Below are 20,918 nucleotides of genomic sequence, written 5' to 3' on the forward strand. Positions count from 1 at the left end.
ACAAATCCGAACGCGGTCGAACGGTCGAATTAAAGATACGCGGCATTTGTATTAAAGTAATTCCTAGAGAATTACGAATTTACGAATCAAAGGATACTATTACCTCTTGCCATGGGTGAGACGGCTAAAAAGTTGGCGAGCGCGGCTCCTGTACCGTGGCCAAAGAGCGTCAATCGATCGGGGTCGCCGCCAAAAGCGCCGAGATTCTCGTGTAACCAGTGAAGGCCTGCCACTAGATCCATCAATCCGTAATTTCCTTGCGCGCTCCCTTTCGGACCTGTTTTAAGGAAGCCTGCAAGAAAAAAAGAAAAATTCTCTGATCGAACACCTTTAAACACTTTTCGATATCGTTAAAAGCGGAAACAGATATTTACGTGCTCGAGCTGTGAAACGCTCTGTACACTGTCGCATTACAAACGGACGATAAACGAACACGAACCTTCGTCAAACGTAAAACGTAACGATTTCGTACAACCTTCTAATTTACTGTGACTTTTAGAATTATTCAAGATGCGTTTGTAACGTAATAAGGTGTAGCTTGATCCTACTCGGAAAATTACTTTAGGAAGCTACTGGTAATTTCGAATATAGTTTTGTTGCTTCGCGGCATTTGCTGAAAATTTCGCGAACACCAGGCGGTTGACGTTTCAACTGGAGTCAGAGCACGCCGGAGGAACGGATGAATCGTGGGTTCTCTGTATGCTTCTTGGTCGCGCAGCCGGCGTCGTTCTACGAGAGACTTGAAAGATAAACTCGCGCGCTTCCTTATCAACGCCATTGCTCTGGAAATTGCCACAATGCGATCGTTAAAGTTCCTTGACTTGTCCGATCGTCCCTCCTTCTCGTCGGATACGATGTTTTCGTATATGGAAGCACGAAACGATCTAAGACAAGCTATCGCCGATAACGTTGAATCTTTAACTCTGTCGTAGCGATTCGAGGGTTTATCGAACGAATTATGTTGTCGTTTCGTTGACTCAGCACTACGAGCGAATCCGTAAATTTCGTTGATCCGTTATTCCACTTTTCCGTAGATCGGTAGCTTGTTTATTCGAGAATTTACTCAGGATTTTACGTATCATTGCGTTTCTATTTCCGTAATCATTCGCAAGGACTACAAATATCTTCGTAGCATCTGATATACGTATATACTAGGCGAGTGCAGTAATTGGGCCGCGCTCTATTACTCCTAGAAGAACAGTTGCCTGATATTAATCTCGCGAGCAAATAAATAATCGTGAAGTAATTGTCGACCAACGTAATTAATCTGAGATTTACAACCGCGAGAAAAGAATGTACCCAGTCCGCAAGACGCGACATTTATCGATGTTTCCAATATATTTGGTTCGTTTTCTTGCGTAATATCATTGATGGCAATTTATGATGGAAAATGGGATTTATAGTATAAATTCCATAATATATAAAAGTGGATATTCCGAGAAAGTACCTCTACCAGCGTGTCTAATTTAAAAGAATTACTCAAATATCCTATATTGCTTATTTTCATATACCGTTACTCCTACTAATTAAATTGGTAAATGAATTTGTACTGCGTCGACATTTGTTCGTGTTATACGACAATTCTAACTAAATAGCGTGGTAATTTGTCGGAATAACGAATCGACGCTAAAAACGGTGACGTACGTATTTGGAATTTTGAAGAACAGCGAGGATGAAGAAGAACTTGCGTTTCCATTAAGACGAATAATTAAATAGAAAACTATTTGATTTGGATCGGGTGGGAACAGAGCAAAACGGACATGAAACCGAATGTATCGAATTTAATTAAAAATGTCGATCGTAATTTTATAAAATATACGTAATTGTCGGAAATACCGTGACTACAAATTTTATCACCGTAACAAAGTCTTTTCGACGTTCTTCGATTAAGAAACATACTTCACCTTCTCGACAAAACACAGTGTGTATATCGATCGATCGTTCGTGTATACGATACAGTGTCTATAGATATATCGTACTCTCGCTACCTAAGAGGTTTAAGGGTTCTATTCTACGATGTTCCTCGCTCGCACTTTCCCTACTCCTGTATCACACGTGTGCAAACCTTTAGCAAATAGATAGACTGGAACTAATCTAACCAACTTACAGCGACACGATACCCTCGATACTGTATACACGATACTGTACCTCGATGAAAATGAATTCTCAACTCTCTTCTCTTGCACTTTGCCGATATTTTTTCTACTTTTTTGTGCTCAAATCCAGAATTACCATGATTACGTGACACGTAGTCCGATAGTACGATAGTAGTACGTTAAATCTGCCGAGTGTGTTTCGAAAAGAATAATCGTAGCGATTAACACGACAGATATAACATTTGGACAGAAAATAACTTGTTGGAGGTACCACCTGTTTTATTAAACTTTATATTGCATCAGTACGTAAAAGTTTATGCTAGTTGTTTATGTTCGACTTAATTTATAATATAATTACAGGCTAAAGTACGTTGTGTAATATAAAAATATGTCTCGAAAATTACAAGAAGTATAATCCCGGTAGAATAGAAATATATATATATATATATAAAATGTGTTATAAAGCGCGATTCTTTTATACGGAGTCGCGTTTAAGCGTAGTTGAGATGTAACGAGCGAGTCTTGTAACACCAAAGGAGAGGCAATAAACTGCTACTGCTATTTCACGTGTTTAAATGGGAATTGCAAATTGTAATTAGAAGCTGAAACACAGAGATGTCTTCTACGTATTTCTTAAATGCAATTAACGCGTCATAAACTTGGAAAAACACTCGGGACCAGACTAGAATTTAATATTACGAAATGCACTCGCTTTAAAGCCTACATTAGGACTCGTATAATATCTTTAAGTTGCAATAATCTCGCGCCAAACACATTTAACGTGAAATTTATGAAATGGTTGAAAACCCTTTTATTAACCATCTCGAGCTTCTATTTACGTATTCGTATCGAATTAAATCTCAAAGAGTAATCCAACTGTCTGCATTAGCTAATTTGGATATCGAAATTGTCAAATCTGCGAATTGCTAGAACAGTTGGTTTTTTTAATGGTATATTTTAATTTTTATATAAAGTCCCGCAAATTTAGAGCTCAATTTGTAAATAACAAAGTATCGAATGAAAAAGTACCACAAGTAGGAGATACCAGTGAATGAACACAAATAATTACACAAACAGATTTTTTATTATTCAAGTGCCAAGATCTTCAACTCTGTTACTTACGTCATCTGCTACATTGGCATGTTAATTATTCGTAAATATAATTTAACGCGTACAATGTGGGCCCAAATTTGGGATAGGATTGGGAAATTGACAGAAGGTTCCTCCACGTGCAAAGATAAGTCGAAAATGTAAATTTCGCTTCGGTCTTTAAAGCGCCTCGTTCCCACAGGAATGAAATTCGAACATGTTTAGTCTATTCGACAAATTTTCAAATTCGATTTTCTCAAAAACGAATTTTTCCACGTAGTTTTGTTATTCTTGAGCTTCGTCCTATCTCGAATTACAGAATTTTTCTGAATTCACCGCGAATTTAGGCCCGCGGTGTATAGGAAAAAGAAAGAAGAGAAAAGTAACTATCGATTCTAAAATTGCCTATATTTCACGCTTCGGAATTTGTCGAGCTCGTAGCATCTCGAAGATCTATAGTCATTATCGAGCATTATTCTCGCACATGCGAATCGTAAAAAACATAAAAGATACCATATGATGGAGAAATGTTGCCGAAATTGTGTATTTCCGGTACATATGTTTAATTAAAAATTCGCATCTTGTGATCTTTTAAATATTTAAGAATCTTGGAAATTTATATCTCCTACGTACGAGTTATTTAGGTTAATTACAATATAAGATAGCATATACTCATCTGTTCCAGGTATAAAGTTCTAAAGGTATAAAAGTATAAAGCAGTCGTTTTCAAAGTAAATGTAGTAAGTCGATGAACTTCTAATTTACGCAAATACGCGATACTGCAGCTCGATTGGTTTAATTATGACCACGACGGAGATCCAGAGTACCGATTACCTTTAGCATTTACCCTAACAATGTTACACCGCCGCTTCCGTAATTACTCAAAGCTTATCGCTCGTTTCATTAGGTTCGACTCGAGTTCGAAACCGCCGGTTCAAGGTTATTCAGAGAGTAATCAGAAACTCGCTGGCGGGAAGCTACGCGAAGGATATTGCTCCGCGTACTTGGTGGTCGAATCCCGAATTGCTTGTACGGGAACTTTCCAATTAAAATGCAAATTTTCACCTCGTCGCGATTCGGCCAACGATTGCTTCTCCGTTTCCTCGATAAAGTCGCTGACATCTTTGATCGATTTGCTCGAAATATTAAAGGATGCGTTGTTATACTCGACGGTGGAATCGTTATTTAATCGGATATGATATGCGAGAAAAGGAAACGAGATAAAATTTGTCGAGCTGTGTAAGTATCGATTTGCTCTTTCGATTTCCCCGAAAATTGCTACACATTTTACTCGAGATATCGCGAATTTATGCTGGTCGGCGTACCTTTCCGATCTCGCGTATAACACGTGCTACGATAACCGATATTTTTAAAGCTTATTATCGAAATTACTATTACGTTTTAAGCGGTATTCTAAACGTGTTAAACGGAATAAAATTACGTAGACCAGAGATTTCGAACGGAAGCTGCTCTCTGAGCGAAATCAAATGCCAAACTCCAGACTATCAATTCATTTATGTAGTAGATTCATGGAGCGCAGCTATTCAACGCGTCACGCGCGATTGTATACGATTTTATCAGTCGCGTTGCAGAGTTCAATACCGGCGCGAGTCGACGTGACAAGAAAGCTAGACTTCACCATCCAAGGTTTTGCTCGGCCGGTTGTTCGATTTCGGCTTTCAGCGAGAACAAGTTCTCGTCAAGATTTAACTCCGGCTGTGATTTACGATTTAACCGTGCGACCGATTCGACCAGTCGATTTCAATTTCAATAGCTTCGTCTTTAGCTCAACTTTGATAGACTTGCGCAAAAATGACGACTTTTGGTTACCCACTTTAACGGTAATTTAGGCTTGGAAAGCCGTTTATCCAACGATTATGTACAAACCACTTTTTAACGAAGCGATATTAACTCGTGGTATCAAAGGTGTTTCAATTTTTTCATATCTCGTTATAAATAACAAATTTTTTAAGAATCTTCCACTTTTCAGCAATTTTCTCCACTCGAAACTTGCTTACGATAACATCATTCCACGTTATATCCTATAAAATTACGTTATATACTCTTGCGTATTTTATCAAAATTTGCGCACGAACGATTCTTTATTTTATCATCTATCGTTCGTTATATCAATCCGCGCCATGTATGAACATTCGTATTTAAATAAAACCGTTAGTCGATAAAACAGAACGATATATCTAGATCGAACGAGAACTTGTAATTACGATCGTCTTCTCCTGATCTTCTTCTCCTACACTTTGCTTGGCTGAATTTATGTGACTTTTACTTCCACGCGTATCCTCGTAGTCGTCCTTATCGGTGCTCGAACTTACAACGCTAAACGTTCGATAAAGGTTGAACTCTGTTCGCGACGACGCTAGACAGGCTGCGATGCGCGTGCAGGTGGAAATTTAACGGGTCTCGTAACCGAAACGAGAGTGGAAAACAGGTCGAAAAAGAAACAGGAAGAAGCCGGAATCGATCGACGCGACGGCGACATATCGGGTAACTCCGTGGGCGCCATTGTTTCGGTTTAACAGCAAGCGAAATATACCGAGAGACGCTTCCAATTCTAACAAAGGGAAGCAACGAAACAGCTGCGAATTGAGAGTTGCAGTTGACTGCGTGCGAGAGTCGGGGAAATTATATTTTGATTATAATCGAACTTTGTGTCGTTTAATGAGAGCGATCTGTATTATTCGATCGTTAATTAAATCGTTCGAAGATCAGCCAATACGTCGTACTTCCATCAGTGATACGTATTTCTAGCAGAAGACGATGTATATTACGCTGCTTAATCGGAATACAAGTGCACGGAACCAACGTACAAATCCTTAGCGAGATGGTTCTCGTTGGAAAAATTACCACGTTCTTTCATCCAGCGAAAAGAGTTGGAGAAATTTCAGAGCGAACGAAGACGATACTATATCTTCTAGATACTCGTTCGATTTGCTGCATTTCGCTATCGCATAGGAAATCTCGGAAACACGCAAAAATTTGAAATTCCTTCTACGACCGTCCACGGGCGCGTCAGCGAATAGATAGTAGCGAATTGTGCACGTGCACGGCCCGTACTCCGCTATACCGAACAACCACCTATTGTACCACGGGAACGAGTTGTCCTGAATGGGCGACATTCTGCTCGATTTATCCTGAATTTATAGCACGCCTATCTGCCAAGTGTCGACGCTCGCTATCCCACCATCGCAATCGGTCAATTACATTCGACGAGCGACGAGTAAAAATAGAAAGTAACAATGAGCGAGGGCTTTCGATTCACCGTACGTTGTTTGAAATCCAGCTTTTAATATTCTCGTTGATCGCTCCAATAACAAATAAAACATTGCTTGGAAATGTAAGAAAGCGACGTATCTTTTGAAAACTTCGCATTACAACATAATCTTTTGCTACATTTGATCGTGCTATATCCGTGATATATCGTGATATATCCGTAACGATATCGTCAAACGTTCAGATTTTAAAAAGGTCGAAGCAAATTTTAACCCTGCCGACCAGGTCGAACGATGAATTACGATACAAGTTACGATCAGCCGACTAGAAAGAGCGTAGGGAAAGCAAGAAACCAAAGTCAGGTTTTCCAGCCACGGATGGAATCGAACGAGAGCGCGATTTCGCGCGCTCCGTCGCTCCGTCCTATGGCAATCCGATACCGATAGCAACACAGTTCCTATTCAACTGCCGCTCGTTCATTATTCTTTTATCCCGGAAACGTGGTATTTTAAAACAAAAACCGCCGACGTCGATCGCGAGCAACGGATAAAAGAAGAGACGAGCAGAAGGGCCAGAATTATGGTTGTCGAATGAAAGTGCGTTTCTTTTTCTCTCCTTTCCGCCTCTGTTTTTTTTTTCTTCTCTTTTTTGTCGTTTTACCAACAATCTAAATTCTACCGGCTCTTTCGAGCAGTCTCCTTTCTCGCGAGTGCTAAACTCTTTTCAAGCGCAATTTTTTCTTCGGCCCTTGCTTAATTAAAAATTGCACCGGCAATTTGCGATTACGAGCCAATCGCCCTGCTAGAGAACACTTTACAATTCGACGTTACGACGTCGATTTAGCTAGGAAATCCTTGATCTTTGCTGTCGTGTCCCGCGAAATTCAAAGAGGTCTTTAAAATCGGAGAGGAAGAGGGAGAAGAAAAAGGAGAGGGAGAGAGAGAGAGAGAGAGAGAGAGATAAGGGCTTTAGAGGGCTTATAGAGGGAGCTGTTTCACGTTTGAATCTCGCCTTATCGCCGGAGAGTGTTTTTATTGTCGTTATATTTCCTTTGTTTTCTTTGCCCCTTTGTTCCACGGCCTTTGGGTTTTGCACTCGCATCAAGGGCGTCGTTTTCCTACCGACGGTTCTCTTTATTTCGCGAATTCTCTAAACAAAAAAAGGATCTTTCGATCCGGTAATCGATGAACGTGTATTCAGATCTCTCGACGGCCTTGGAGCGTTTTTTCTATTAGGAGAAATGCTCTACGGTAGACGCGTTAATTGCAATTAATTTCAGATTTTCTTTTGATAACGTTTGAAATAATTTTGTCATCTGTCATACGCGTGATACTTCCTAACTTTAAATCTAACGTTCACGCATCTCACGCAACATTTGCAATTTCCTGCGCTTCCGTGGATTTGCAGCGAGCGAGAACTCGTTATCGAACTCCTTAACAACGACCAATCAGGGAAACTGGCGCGCTACTCGAACTCGCGCATCCAAAATACCACCGAATAAGATCACCATAGAATCGAGTTCAAACATTCAACAGATCCTTGCCTCTCTGTCATCCCTTTGAAACCGAGCATCCGCCATCCCTTCTGTCTCATTTCGCGTTTAATTTCGTATTCGAGGGTTCATTTGCTGCGTTGAATGGCCGTATAAGTACTATTCGAGTTGTCGTTTAGCCCGTTCAAGTATCTCCCTCGAAGCAGGTCAGTTTTTTCTTCCTTTTCTCTTTTCACGTCTCTGTTATCTCGGCGTTTCGTCCTCGATAGCAACAAGCTATAGTATTTTGCCAGCGTATAAATAGCTTCGAGAAAGCTTTAACAAACGCTGTTTGTCGAACGCCCATAAAAGACGTACGCGTATGTATCGGAGCAAGAAACGAGCTTGCATTTTTTCGTTGCAGCATATAGGAATAAATTCCGATTGGTTACGACGACTCCGATCTGATCTATCCCGAAGGGATAATCTCACATCGAACGGCAAAGATATTCTCGTCTAACGTCGAACGGATTAGGACGGTGGTGATTCAGCCTCGATCGCTTTCGTCTCGTCTCAAAGAGAATTTTCATCGATCGTTAAAAAGCCACGCATAAGGAGCAACGTATCACGGTGGCGATTCTATCGTGTAATTTCCCAGTTTGTGACGCGTAGACGCGGTGTAAACCTAGTTTCTCCAACAAGCAGGACGACTAGGTCCTCGAAGCTGGTCGCTTTAACCGTTGGTTAATCATCTTGCGAATATTTCACCGAGCAATTTTCCCGTTGAATAACGGCCAAAGGGAACTTCGGATTGCATCAACGCCGAGCGCTTTTCTCTTTTTGATCCCTTTAAACCATGGTGAAAAATCTGCGAGCTACGTTATCTTGGTTAAAGCGTTATCCGAATAACGTATATTCGAATTTTCGGACGTACAGTCTTTGAAACAGACCTAGAATCACTGATTGTAGAATGTCTATCTCTACGAGCTACAAATTAGCCTCGTATCATCGCTATTTACTCATTTTTTAACATAATATATACATAATATATACACGCGTAACATATTTGTCCCAATAAGAGCGAAAGAGTTAAGCGAACCGAATTATAGATTTTGTACGACCGAGGATAAATTTTCAGTTGTACAAATAACTGGATTTCTGGTGTAAAAAGTGGCATGGTTGAGAAAGAGCATGCTATCGGAGTAAACTACTATTGTCCGATGTGAGGCTTGGGAAACCAAGTTTGAAAAAGCTATTATTCCAACTGGCAATTCTTTTTTCTTCTTTACTCTATTCGGTATTTTTTCCAGAGGAAGAATACGAAGAAGTTGTTCTGCATCGATTAGCGATTTCAGCCCGAAAACATATACTGGCCACTGACCGACTTCGAAGTTAAAAGCATCGTTACGGATTTAATATAAGTTGGGAAAGAAGTCCAGTTTTGCTGGTACTCGAAGTAGAAGGAAATAAGACAAACGAGAACGCCGTACTTTCAGCGAAAGGTGGGGAACAAAATCAACCGTAACGACCGAGAATCTTCCAAGACTTTGTTCGAAGAGCGTGGCAACGCTATGCGCGATCGTAATCCCGCTTTTATGCATTTTCAAATTTCTCGATGTTGCGACATGTAGTATTCGGTTCGCTAGCGTTGCACGATGTAAATATGATCGTTGATGGCAGAACCGAAACAAAACGAGAAATTATTTATGAGAATGAAGCTTTGTTTTCGAGTAACTGGAAATTGACGATAATTAAATAGTAACTCGCGTGGTAAAAGATATTACTATCAAAATTAAGACGACGTAAAATATCATCGTATAACAAAATAAAAATAAAAATATCGATATTACCGTGTATCAATCTGGTCGTATACATGTTCCTATTTACCATAAATAATTCAAGCATAAAAGTAATAAAAATAAAAATAGGGGAGAATGCTTCGCGAAGCACGAAATTAGAAATCTGTTTGCCTAAATCACGGAGGCATTGTAACGTGGTTCCTTTATATGTTTATTAAAAACCTATCTTTCATTTTCCCTATATTATCGTCCTAAAAGAAAACCTCTTTATGATTTAAAGTCGTCCGTGAAATTTGCAAAATTAAAATTCGAACGCGTACGATCGTAGAACGTTCTTTGCCAACAATTAATTACTTTATTGTTCGACGCGCGTTCTGATCAGGGTTAAATTTAAAAGAGACAGGGTTAAATTTATCGATATCGTCGCTACGATTATCGACACTTGCAACACCGACTGACACACAACTGTCCGAAACGTTTCTAGCTGACATTTTTAACCGCCTGGAAAATCGAAATAGCAAAGAAATACTACGTTCGGATAAACGTTGCCTGTAGTAGAACGATTCAGAAATGTTCGATGAAAATGTTTTCCAACGAAGCAGTATCGAACATCGTCTGTCGAGGAAAACAGTATTCGCCGGTAAAAAGTATTGAGTCCCCAGATGAGATGTAAGATGAGAGACCAAATATACCACGGTCCAATTTTGTCTTTACAAAAATCTCTTAATCGTAAGATTAACCGGTAGATGGTGATACACCCGGTAAGAAGCTAGCGAAAAACCATGCGTATTTTATTCGACAAAATGCCAATTCTATGAAAGTTTTCAAATTTTCTTACGAACTTTCCGAACCGAATTCGATGTGGTAGAACTTCGCTTATTTGAATTCGTCGAAGGGTGAACAGTTCATATATATATATATATATATACGTAACTGGAGTTTGTTGATTCTCCTCTCTACTACCTATGATTTTTCGTTGAAATAACACAAGTTCACGTTCGGACAAATGAATTCGATCGATAGAACTTCGTTTAATCGGGCATTAACCGCAGTTACGTTTCGATAAACTAAATTACACAGTAAGTGCTTCATTCTCGCGGAATTTCTCTGTCTCTTGATACATCGTTGCTAAAAATGTGTTCTATCGTTCTTACAGATGTGACAATTAAAATCCACCCGACTCCAGTTACATCGCTTTTGTCAAAATTTGTACATGCGTGGTTGAGAGATTATACGATTAGAAAATTATTCGGTTAACGAATTAGAAGCGTTAAAATGTAATAAAATGAGAAAAAATATTTTAGTTAACAAAGTGAAGAGAAACTTACCGAGTACACCAAGACGAAAATTAATAGAAACGACGATAAGACGACCATAAGCAGCCAACGCAGTGCCGTCGAAGGAATTTCCAGCGCCCCATGAATAGGAATCACCGTGAATTAGAAGAAGGGCTGGTAATAAGTCTGGGGTACTACCTGCAACGTTGGATCGTTATCGTTAATCGCTTTATCTACGGCTACAAGAATTTCTGGTTATTCGTCGAATGTTGGACGCTGTAACAAAATTGGAGAGAAAAGATTAGAATGAGACTGCCTTTCCTTTATGCCAGAATATTATTACGAGAAAATAAAATAAATACGTAAAATACCGTAGGTTCTAAAACTGGTTAAAAATACGAAGAAAGCCAAACTCGTCGTATGATAAAGATTCGTGCGTAGGTATATACGTATATCGGTAATTCCATTATTGTACAATTTTTCCATGATTAACACTTTCCTTTTTTTTTTATTTTTTTTTATTTTTTTTTTTTTTTTTTTTTGATTCGAATACGAGAAAAGGAAACGTACGTAAACGAGAAGTATTTTCCTCGCGAGCTCTCAGTTTCGCAATTTTTTCCATTTCCACGGGCAGGTCTGTGTTTTAAACGTGGAATAAAAATAACGCAACTGCCCGATCGGACGAAATTTTTCCTAGCTTCTCCTGGTCCGATATTTTTCGACGAAATAAAACCTGGTTAAATTCGATGGAGGTACAGAGGCGTACGTCCATTGTCGATAAAAATTTATAAACGTCGAGCGATTGCGCGGCAAAAGAATCGATTTTCAACATTGACATAATCATAGCGTTTTAATTTCATTCGTTAAACCTTTCGCAAGCTGCTGTTATCCAACGTTAGAATAAAACAATATAGTGGAATCATAGTTGCCCGTGTTATATTACCTCCGTGTAACGAGCTTACAACTATTCTATACTTAAGACTATACTATGCAATAGAACAGAGTATTTGAATATCGCTATCGTTAGTGTTATTATCAACGTTATTATCACTACCGTCTGCATGAAATTTACGAAGCCGCCAGAGTACCATACAGACGCTGTCTGGTAAGGTCTTGTTAGGAAACAGCAGCATTCAACGAGCGAACAACGTAGACGCGGGAATCGATTATCATCGATAGCACTAAGAATTGATTGTTCGCGTGGTAATACAGCCACGTGTATTCGTATATGTATATGTATATTTGATATTCGATATTCGATATTCGATATTCGATATTCGATACGCATGCGCCCAAATAGTATGCAAATATCATAGTAGAAAATATAAGTAACTTCGGTGGAGGGTTAATCGTAATTTTTATCACTGTATAATCTTCGCGCGGTATTCGATTGTCAGTTATTATTTTCATTTGTTCGAATTTTTTCGCAGAGTATACGATAACCGCCGAAAGATTTCTGATCTGAAACACCTCGACAAAAGTTTTTAGAAGCCCCGTGTTGTACATTGGATATTTTCGATAAATAGCTTCGTACATTTTCGTCATTCGGTGGATATTTAAATCATCGGTATTCATTGGCTACTGTTAATATTCAATGGTAATATTGTAATTTATCGAATCAATATTCATCGATGAAATCCATATTTATCGGTGCTGTGGAATATTGATTTTTGAATAATTTAGTAATCCCACGAACTAATATTTCACGCATCCGATTATTAATTATGTAAAAATTCCATACCCAGTTTCGAAATAATCCACTGTCCGAAGAACAGAAAGCAAGAATGAAACAATTTATAAATCTTAATAAATTTTCATTGTTGCGCTCATTTCGTCTCTTTCCCCTAAATCTTTCACGATTTTTCATAATTAAGCAAATATCATTTGCAGTAATTACCTACTGTATATTACTAATAACTTTAATGTACGCTTTTTACATTTTTTATTGTTATTATTATTATTTGTTTATTATTATCGAAAGTGGATAACGGACATCTTCAAATGGAAAAAATTAAAACGTGTACAAATGTTTCGTTTATCATCTAAATTATTTACTTTCGTAAATTGCAAACGCAATAATTTAAAACAATTTAAAAATGAACACGGCTTAAAACGATAAACTTTACCATAAAGTTAAAATATAATCTCCACGTTTCGCGATAAGTGTCGAATAACAAAATTTGCATATACTTTCCGGGGTAAAAGGACGAGAAAGAGGACGAGCGAAGCAAGATTTAAACATGTAGCAGATCATAGGAAAGAAGTACCTTGTCGCGTGGTAGTTTCCTGTAAAGTATTTAATAACGGTTAGCGTAAGGGTGCAACAACAACTTTAATTTAGAAAATACAGTCGAGCAATTAAGTTAAAAGCTAGCCAAGCACTCAGGTGCAATTGCGAATAACGTACAGAGTTTCTTCACTCTCGTAACGAATCACAAGCAACCAAATATTGTCCGGCTTTCCAATTTATAAATGGATAGTGCTAGAAAACCATTATGGAGTGCCACGTACGATCGAGTTATCGAACACGTCGTTGTACATACATCGGTTGAAAACTGTGGAAAATATAATGCTACGTACTGCTGAAACGCCGTACGAACGTTAACGCAAACAAAGTGATCATTTGTATCGTTATTTTCAGACACTTTCTTAAGGTAATGTCTCTTTCCGTGCATACAATTTTATTTTCTCATGTAAAAATAACACATTTTTACTGCAGATATATCGCACTTTACCACGAAGAAGGCAATTCGGAAAACGTGTTTCTCGAACGATCTTCGCATCTTTTGACAAACTAAAGTTTTTCAGTCGTACGTCGCTTTTATAGCAAAGGCGTAATACATAAAGTACGAGTTTAAAGTATGTACATCGTATTTGACGAATGATCTTCCTGAATCTTTGCTGTTTGCGTCATAAAGTAAACCACGATCGGAGGAATTATCGTTTAGATTATGAAAATAATGAGAAATAAATTCAACGCGGGCTTTCGTGCATTCGCGACAACCGATAAATAGATATGCAAAAATGTATAAAAATCTGCAAACATACAAAAGTACATAAAATATCAAAAATGAGTAGGGAGCATACGTTATTATTATTGAAAATCCTGTGGCTGTTTTCAAATTTGAAAATAAAAGCTCGTCCGCGCAGTATCTCGACGGTATTTAGATACGATAAAACGGATCTTCCCCGATACGTTCGAGGCGTATTGATTTTTTTCTGTACAACGATCTAAACGTGAAAACGTGGATAACGCTGCCATATGGATAAGGAGCAGGTTTGCCAGAAAGATCAATTTTTTATGAAGGCCGATTACCATTTACGTTCGTAAACGGCAGAGGGAATAGGCTGGAGAACTTTGTATTATATCGTTACTCCACGGTCCAAGTTACGCTCACTCCACTCCCTGAGGACGAATCAGCACGTTCGCGATTCATGAAATCACATAATTGTCCATGAACGAGCCACGACGCTCCTACCGTAGCACTATAAGCGATGGCGAACAAGACGAGACGTCCACCTGTTGCAAAATCTGACATGACACTGCGCTATCGTGCCAGACCGGACAGATAGGTGACTAAACCGAGCCACTATCAACGTATCCTCTATCCGATAAACCAGAGATCGTATCTTGGATAAATTTACGGGTGATCCGATATTTTGCATTACCTCTGACATCTGCACCGCCTAATCTACCCTTATCGCGGTTCGGGACATCTGATCGCGCATTACCCTCCACTGTGTTTGCGAATCGAAATTTTACCAGATGCGTTACGTTATCCGAATCGATGCTGCGTGGATGTTAAACGTTGCTTTTCAACACTTTTTCCAGCTTTCTAACTTTGGAGATTTCTATAGCGTAAGGATACTCAACGAATCAACGAAACTTAATATTCTAATATACACTCGTTTGTCGCAATTTATTTACAACAATATGCTCCCATTAATTAAAACGTGAGAAACTAACGATCGGTATCAGGCATCTCGGAGTTTATAAGTTTTCGATATTTTCAAAAGTTTCGTGTCGCGAAAATGGAACGAAATTGCGTATACAGGCTCGGAGCTTTATTTTCTTTCGTTTCGAGTTAGACAAATACAATGTCGAATTATTTTACCGTGTAGGACTGTGTAGATATTGCGTGTATACGTGCTTTGTTTACATTTTAGATGTATACATTTTTTTTTTTTTTTTGTGTAGATCGTTGATCTGTGTACCTGTTTGTACCACCGGCCTGTGCGCTCCCCGCCCCTGTCCCCACCACTTTGGAAGTTGCTCAGCAAAACTAAGATACAAGGAGTCATTCAGTCGTCTCCTTTCGTACCGACAACGTGGATCGCGTTGCGTCAGGTTTGTAACGTATTCTGATCTATTGGTGGCGTCGGTTCTTCGTTACTATCGTTACTGTCATTACTATCGTTTAATTTATACCCTTTTCTTATTTATTTTAAACGATACTGTTACCGGTAGCTTCCATCGTAAGCTTTCGTAATAAAACTTGAGTTTGATTGTGTTTCTATTTAATTATTTTTATACATTTAGCGCACGTTTCTGTAGTATTTTCGTAGATGATAAATTAATTGATATTGCAGATATACCGAAGCACTCTCCGCGTTTGATTTTGAGATTTTTCTGTTTCATAAATATTACCAATTAACGTTGCGAAACAAGAAAAATATTCAGTTCCGCTCACGGTTTGTTAAACGCGTTTATATAGAGTGGAAGACGATCGAATTTTAGCAGCCCTTCTGGCTACTGCTTCGTTCTTTTTTTCAGCGCCCCTTATTACTACGTTTATTACTGGAAATACCGCTGTACGAGATATATTTCTTTGTTAGCGCTAACGTTACCGTAATTGCGAAAGTACAGAGCTTTATTACGAATGTAATATATATATATATATATATATATATACATGTATGAAATTGTGTTCGATTTCGATTAATGTTGCTACGAAGACTTGAACTATGTTTTAAAATCTTTTCGATCGCGATGTTTTCCACCTTTTAACGGTAATGTAGAAAAAGTTGATTCGCGATCATCGCCGCGTTTGTAGCAAAAATTCTGCAAAAAATAATTTATGCGCATATCTTTCGGTTCACTATGTCGCAAGTCACTATGTTGTTGCAGGAAATAACAACAGATACCGTTAAAAGACAAAGCAAGTGATTTTATGATAATCAAGTTTTCTCTTACCTTAGTTATTTCAAATGAAATTTTCAAGTTTTAATTCAGTTTAAATTCAATTACTTAAAATTCATTTACTTAAAATTCTTGCTTTCAATCTTCTAGTTTCGATCAAAAAGATACAAATGATTCTCTATTTTTGCTCAAATTTAATCAAGAGTAATTTAACGTAATTGCCAATTAGTACTTTATTTTTCATGTATAAAATGTTCTCGTTTCAGAGATGCCTGTTTTTCTTCTTCTTTTTTTTTTTTTTTTAAGTACCAATCCAATAAATGAGTCTGTTTCAGATTTATCGATTTACAGAAATTTCATTCGAATATATACATTTATATTTCAGGTATTTACAGAAGGTAATTATACATATTTTATAGAATTTCACTAACCTTTCGCAGATTGAATTTGTTTCAAGGTCTTTTGAGGCATCGAACGTCGGGGACTCATACTCCATGCAATATCCCTTACCTTTCCTTTTGTCACATTTAGATTATTACGTAGATAGAGTGGACAGATATTTAGATTTTTACGTAGGTGCGATTTATGGTTAGGTTGGCTACCTTGAGATTGTAATTCAAGTAAGTAGGTAAGGTGTAGGTAGCAAATAGGTTGACACAGTAGTAAGAAGTATGGCATGGTAGTAAAAGCATGACATTGTACAATGTATATATTATGTAGTAAATTCTATACGTCACATATTTTATCTTATTCTCTTGTTCTTTTTGTTCGATTCTTAAATGTAATTAATCGTTATAATTTTTAATCACGATCAATTAGTTAAAAATTTTAATCTACATACATATATATAAAACAATGCCCCATATAGAATTACGATTAGATTAAAATTTAATTTAATTTTTAGATTTCAGGTTTCCACGTACCCTAATCAGATTTCTAGTTTTCGCGTCGGTTTTTCTTTCTTTTTATTAAAGCTCATTTTACCGTTTGTTTTGAACATTGCGCAAAGGCACACCAAAAGGAGTATTTATTCGACGATGAATAAATTTTAGATCTTTTCGCGCAAAAGGAGGGTGGATAGGTCGCGGATAGGGTGGGTCTCCACTCGCAGCACCTCCTCGCAGTGAGACCCGGGCAATCGGTATTATTTTATATATTATAATTACTAATTGTATCGCTATGCAACAAAGCAATTAACCGTATAACTGGTTAATTATATGGCAAGTAATATGAGTTAATTAGCTGCGATCCTGACCGCGCGTTCGTATCAATGCATCTGTCGTATATTACGTTAGCGAAATATAATTTAAATATAATTTAAAAGTGCAACTAGTAATAAGTATTTTTGGTACTTAATAAAGTGTATGTATTCGACATACAAGTTCGTTGCATTTGTATCCTTGAATCTATTTATCTATAAATTGGATTACAATAAATCGTAGATCTTTTTTTCTTGAGTCTTGATAAAGTAAGTATATAGCGATATATTTATTTATGTTATATAAAAGTTCTAATTAAACGGTATTTGCATTGAATTTGTTGGAAACTTCGCGACGCGAAATCCAGAACGTAGAAAAGTCGAACGTACGATTAGCATCCATCGACCGAACGAAACTCGCGGTCGGGGAATTTCCAACCGTCTTGAGATCTTAACGAGAGATCTTGAAGTCGTTACCAGAAGTGGAGGTGCAGCTAGAATTTAAAAATATCCCAAAGGAGAGACGATTCGGGGGGAAACGTAGATCACCTTGGGCTCGCTTCATTACCTTTCACGGTATTGTAAAAAAAGAAATCCAGTCAGGAAAAGGGAATAGAAAGCAAAAAAGAAGGAAGAAGAGCGGAGAAAGGGGGTTTGGGAGAAGTAAAGAGCTTCCCAAGAAGAATTAATTCTCCCGACTTCTGACCTCTTCCATGCACGTCCGCTCGATTTTATCCGACTGCGTTCTTTCAGAAGCGAATGAATCTCGGGGAAATGTGACGTTTTCCAACCAATGGAAATAACAAATTGCTTTGTGGACAAAAATTTTGCCTCCTTTTTGGTTTAAACCTGCGATTATTATTTATTGATGATCAGTGTCGCAACATTTCACGTAGTATTCGCATCTTTTTCAAGTATTTACAATTGTAATGCGCGTAGAAACATCGCTACACACGGTAAAGACTAAAACGCGGACATTATCTTCTGTTTATCGTATCAGTTTTCCAAACGATCACACGCAAGAAGTTTATAGCATGTAATCGATAGAATTTCTCTAAAAACCACGTCAACGTACTGACATTTCGCAAAATATAAACGATAGGAAGACATCGAATGTACGAACCACGCGGTATTCGCCTGGACTTTTCGTTGAACTTGTTACAGTGATTTCAGTTACATACTATCCCTTACACGCGCACGATATAAAGAGATTCGTTTCTCTCTAACATCTTGCGCAAAGTCAGTGCCGAATTCTTCTCGAAAGACAAGTACTACTCCTAAGCTGTTACCAATCGATTCTTCCGCTTCCTTCGATCCTCTCCTTTTCTTCGTCATCTTCCGTGTGATTCGTCCGTCGTTGACCTTCGAAGTAAACGTCGATCAGACGCGAGGCTACCTCACTCCCGCGGTGCTTGCAGGTTCTTTCTCGTTAATCGAATAATCATCTGCAATGCACTACGGAATTGAAGAAGCAACGCGAAAGTCGTTGAACCAACAGTGCCTTCTGCGTTTCTTCTCTTCCTGTTTCTCTTCTTATCACTCTGTTTAGCGTCCCTTTTTCAAGTCCGTGACCCCCGGCATTCTTGCTCGGTGACGTTCAATTCTGCCGTTACAAATGGAGAGAGGAGGGCAGCAATTTTCACCGGTTTTTCGGATAAGCCCGACGACCTCTCATCCGCTTTCATTCTTTTTTCTTCTTCTTCGTTCCCTTTGATGTCACGGAACGATATTCCCGTGCGCAAGAGGATATGCATGCATTGTCGCGGAGAGATTACACGCAGCACAGTGTGTAACAGTGAGAGTATAGAACAGAGGAGAGGGGGGGGGAGAGAGAGAGAGAGAGAGAGAGGAAATATAGTCGAACAGCGCGAGTGGTTAAGCGCTAAAGTTCGCGAAACGAGAATTTTACACTGGCGAATTTGATACGCGTATTTGCGGAAGGTAAAATTAGGCAACCCAGCTAGATACCCTATGCAGAGGGCACGTTCTACTCTTTAGATTTTACATATATTTCTCTTTACGTTCTACTTGGCTTTTAGATATCTTTTCATAACGGAAAAATCACCTTTAATCCTTTGGTTTGCAGTCTTTTTTTTTTCTTTTAGCAACTAGCTAATTCGTTAATCAATCATTTATATACCTGTTCATCGAATTTTACCTATTTTCTGTAATATATCGCACATAGTAATTGCGTTCTCTGCAACGTACTCGAGTAATGGCGCTATTATCATCGGATCGTTAAAAAAAAAAAAAAAAAAATGTAACCTAATACAAAGATCGAATTGAAAAATTGATGGAATCTCGTGCATTCTTACATTTCAAACGATTCAACGTGTAAATCACACGATCGTTATTACTACGATTACATTCTAAATTTTCGTAGTCCTGACTATGGATCGGGTCGTTCTTACCACGTTTTTCCCCCCACTCGTTTGTCTCAGTCTCGCTAATGCAGACATTCAACGTCACAACGACGACTCCCTTAATTTACCAAATTTCAGACATCCCCACTTTTTCCCACGTCACGTTAAACGCGTAAACCCTACCGCTCAGCTTTCAGCAGTGGTCCGCTTTAACGCTCGCGTCTCCCCAGGGTTAATCCCTCGTAGTAAAAAGAACGTTATGTTTCGAGAACGGCCTGCACAAAGCGTTATCACTTTTAATTACTCGTTTTCAGCCAGCTCGCCGCGATAACTCGGCCCTTTAACCAGACGCCCGGTCCGCAAAATGCGCTGTCCATTCCTCGCGACCAGCTGAAACGCTTTAAAACATCCCGCTGCCGACGGGTGGTCCTTCAACGTTAAAACGAGACGACACAGCTCGGCGCGGCGCGTCGTTACACGTTGCGACGAAATAACACCAACGAATGTTCGTAACAAGCATTCGAACAAAACGTTTCCGTAATTCACTTTGTTCTCTGTTTTTCGCTATACGATTGAATTCGCGGTGAAATTGACCTGGCTTTTCTAAAGTCGACCATTTACATGCAAATCTAGTTGCGGAAAATATATTTTCGTCATTTTCAAGGGTATTTCCTCTGCCACCTTGCTACAAATTTTGTTGCGTAAAAATAATACGAAAATATTGTACGTATAAGGAAACTTGTATATACGTGTATATATTTCGGTAGAACTAGTTCGATAGAAAGAGGTTATCAAGATTCGTGGAATATCTTTATCGCTTGTTCCATGAAAAATTTGTTCTTTCATGCGGAATCGATATTCATCCGAGAAAATTCGCTGCCGCGAGTCTACGGTAGAATTTTTTAATTAAATTTGTCGACGTTCGTCGATCTCAAATGCCGTTATTAAATGAATAACGAGTGCTGTTTCGTTATTCGACTTTTCTACCAATTAACCCATTCCGCTACAAAATGAGGCTTTCTCTTAAATCGTAATTTTAATTATCAAGTGTATCGAGTTTTATTTCTTTCGATCTTTTACTTTTCAAAATATCTTCGTCTCCCATCAGTTTTATTACGACTGAATCTTTTCAGTTACTACAATGTACGATGTTCGTTCCATTTTAAAGTTTGAATTAACTCTCCGTATACGTACGAATTACATTCTGTATAATCTTCTCTATCGTTACCTTTGACAAATGTGCAAGATAGTTTA

The 20,918-nt window shown here is 38.4% G+C and overlaps 1 protein-coding gene across 2 annotated transcripts in view; it reads right to left on the minus strand.

Annotated features, from left to right (window-relative positions):
• LOC126869396 (neuroligin-1-like) overlaps window positions 1–20,918 on the minus strand; it is a 52,048-nt gene that overhangs the window by 12,234 nt on the left and 18,896 nt on the right. The window contains exons 3-4 of one of the 2 annotated variants that reach the window (XM_050625868.1): window positions 11,015–11,161; window positions 104–292 (exon numbers count right to left, since the gene is read on the minus strand). In XM_050625868.1, the coding sequence (XP_050481825.1) occupies window positions 104–292; window positions 11,015–11,161 (336 nt within the window). The remainder of the gene's footprint in view (window positions 1–103; window positions 293–11,014; window positions 11,162–20,918) is intronic. The other variant, XM_050625869.1, reaches the window with a different exon arrangement.

This window comes from Bombus huntii, chromosome 9, assembly GCF_024542735.1.
Source record: "Bombus huntii isolate Logan2020A chromosome 9, iyBomHunt1.1, whole genome shotgun sequence".
Classification (NCBI taxonomy): Eukaryota; Metazoa; Arthropoda; class Insecta; order Hymenoptera; family Apidae; genus Bombus; species Bombus huntii.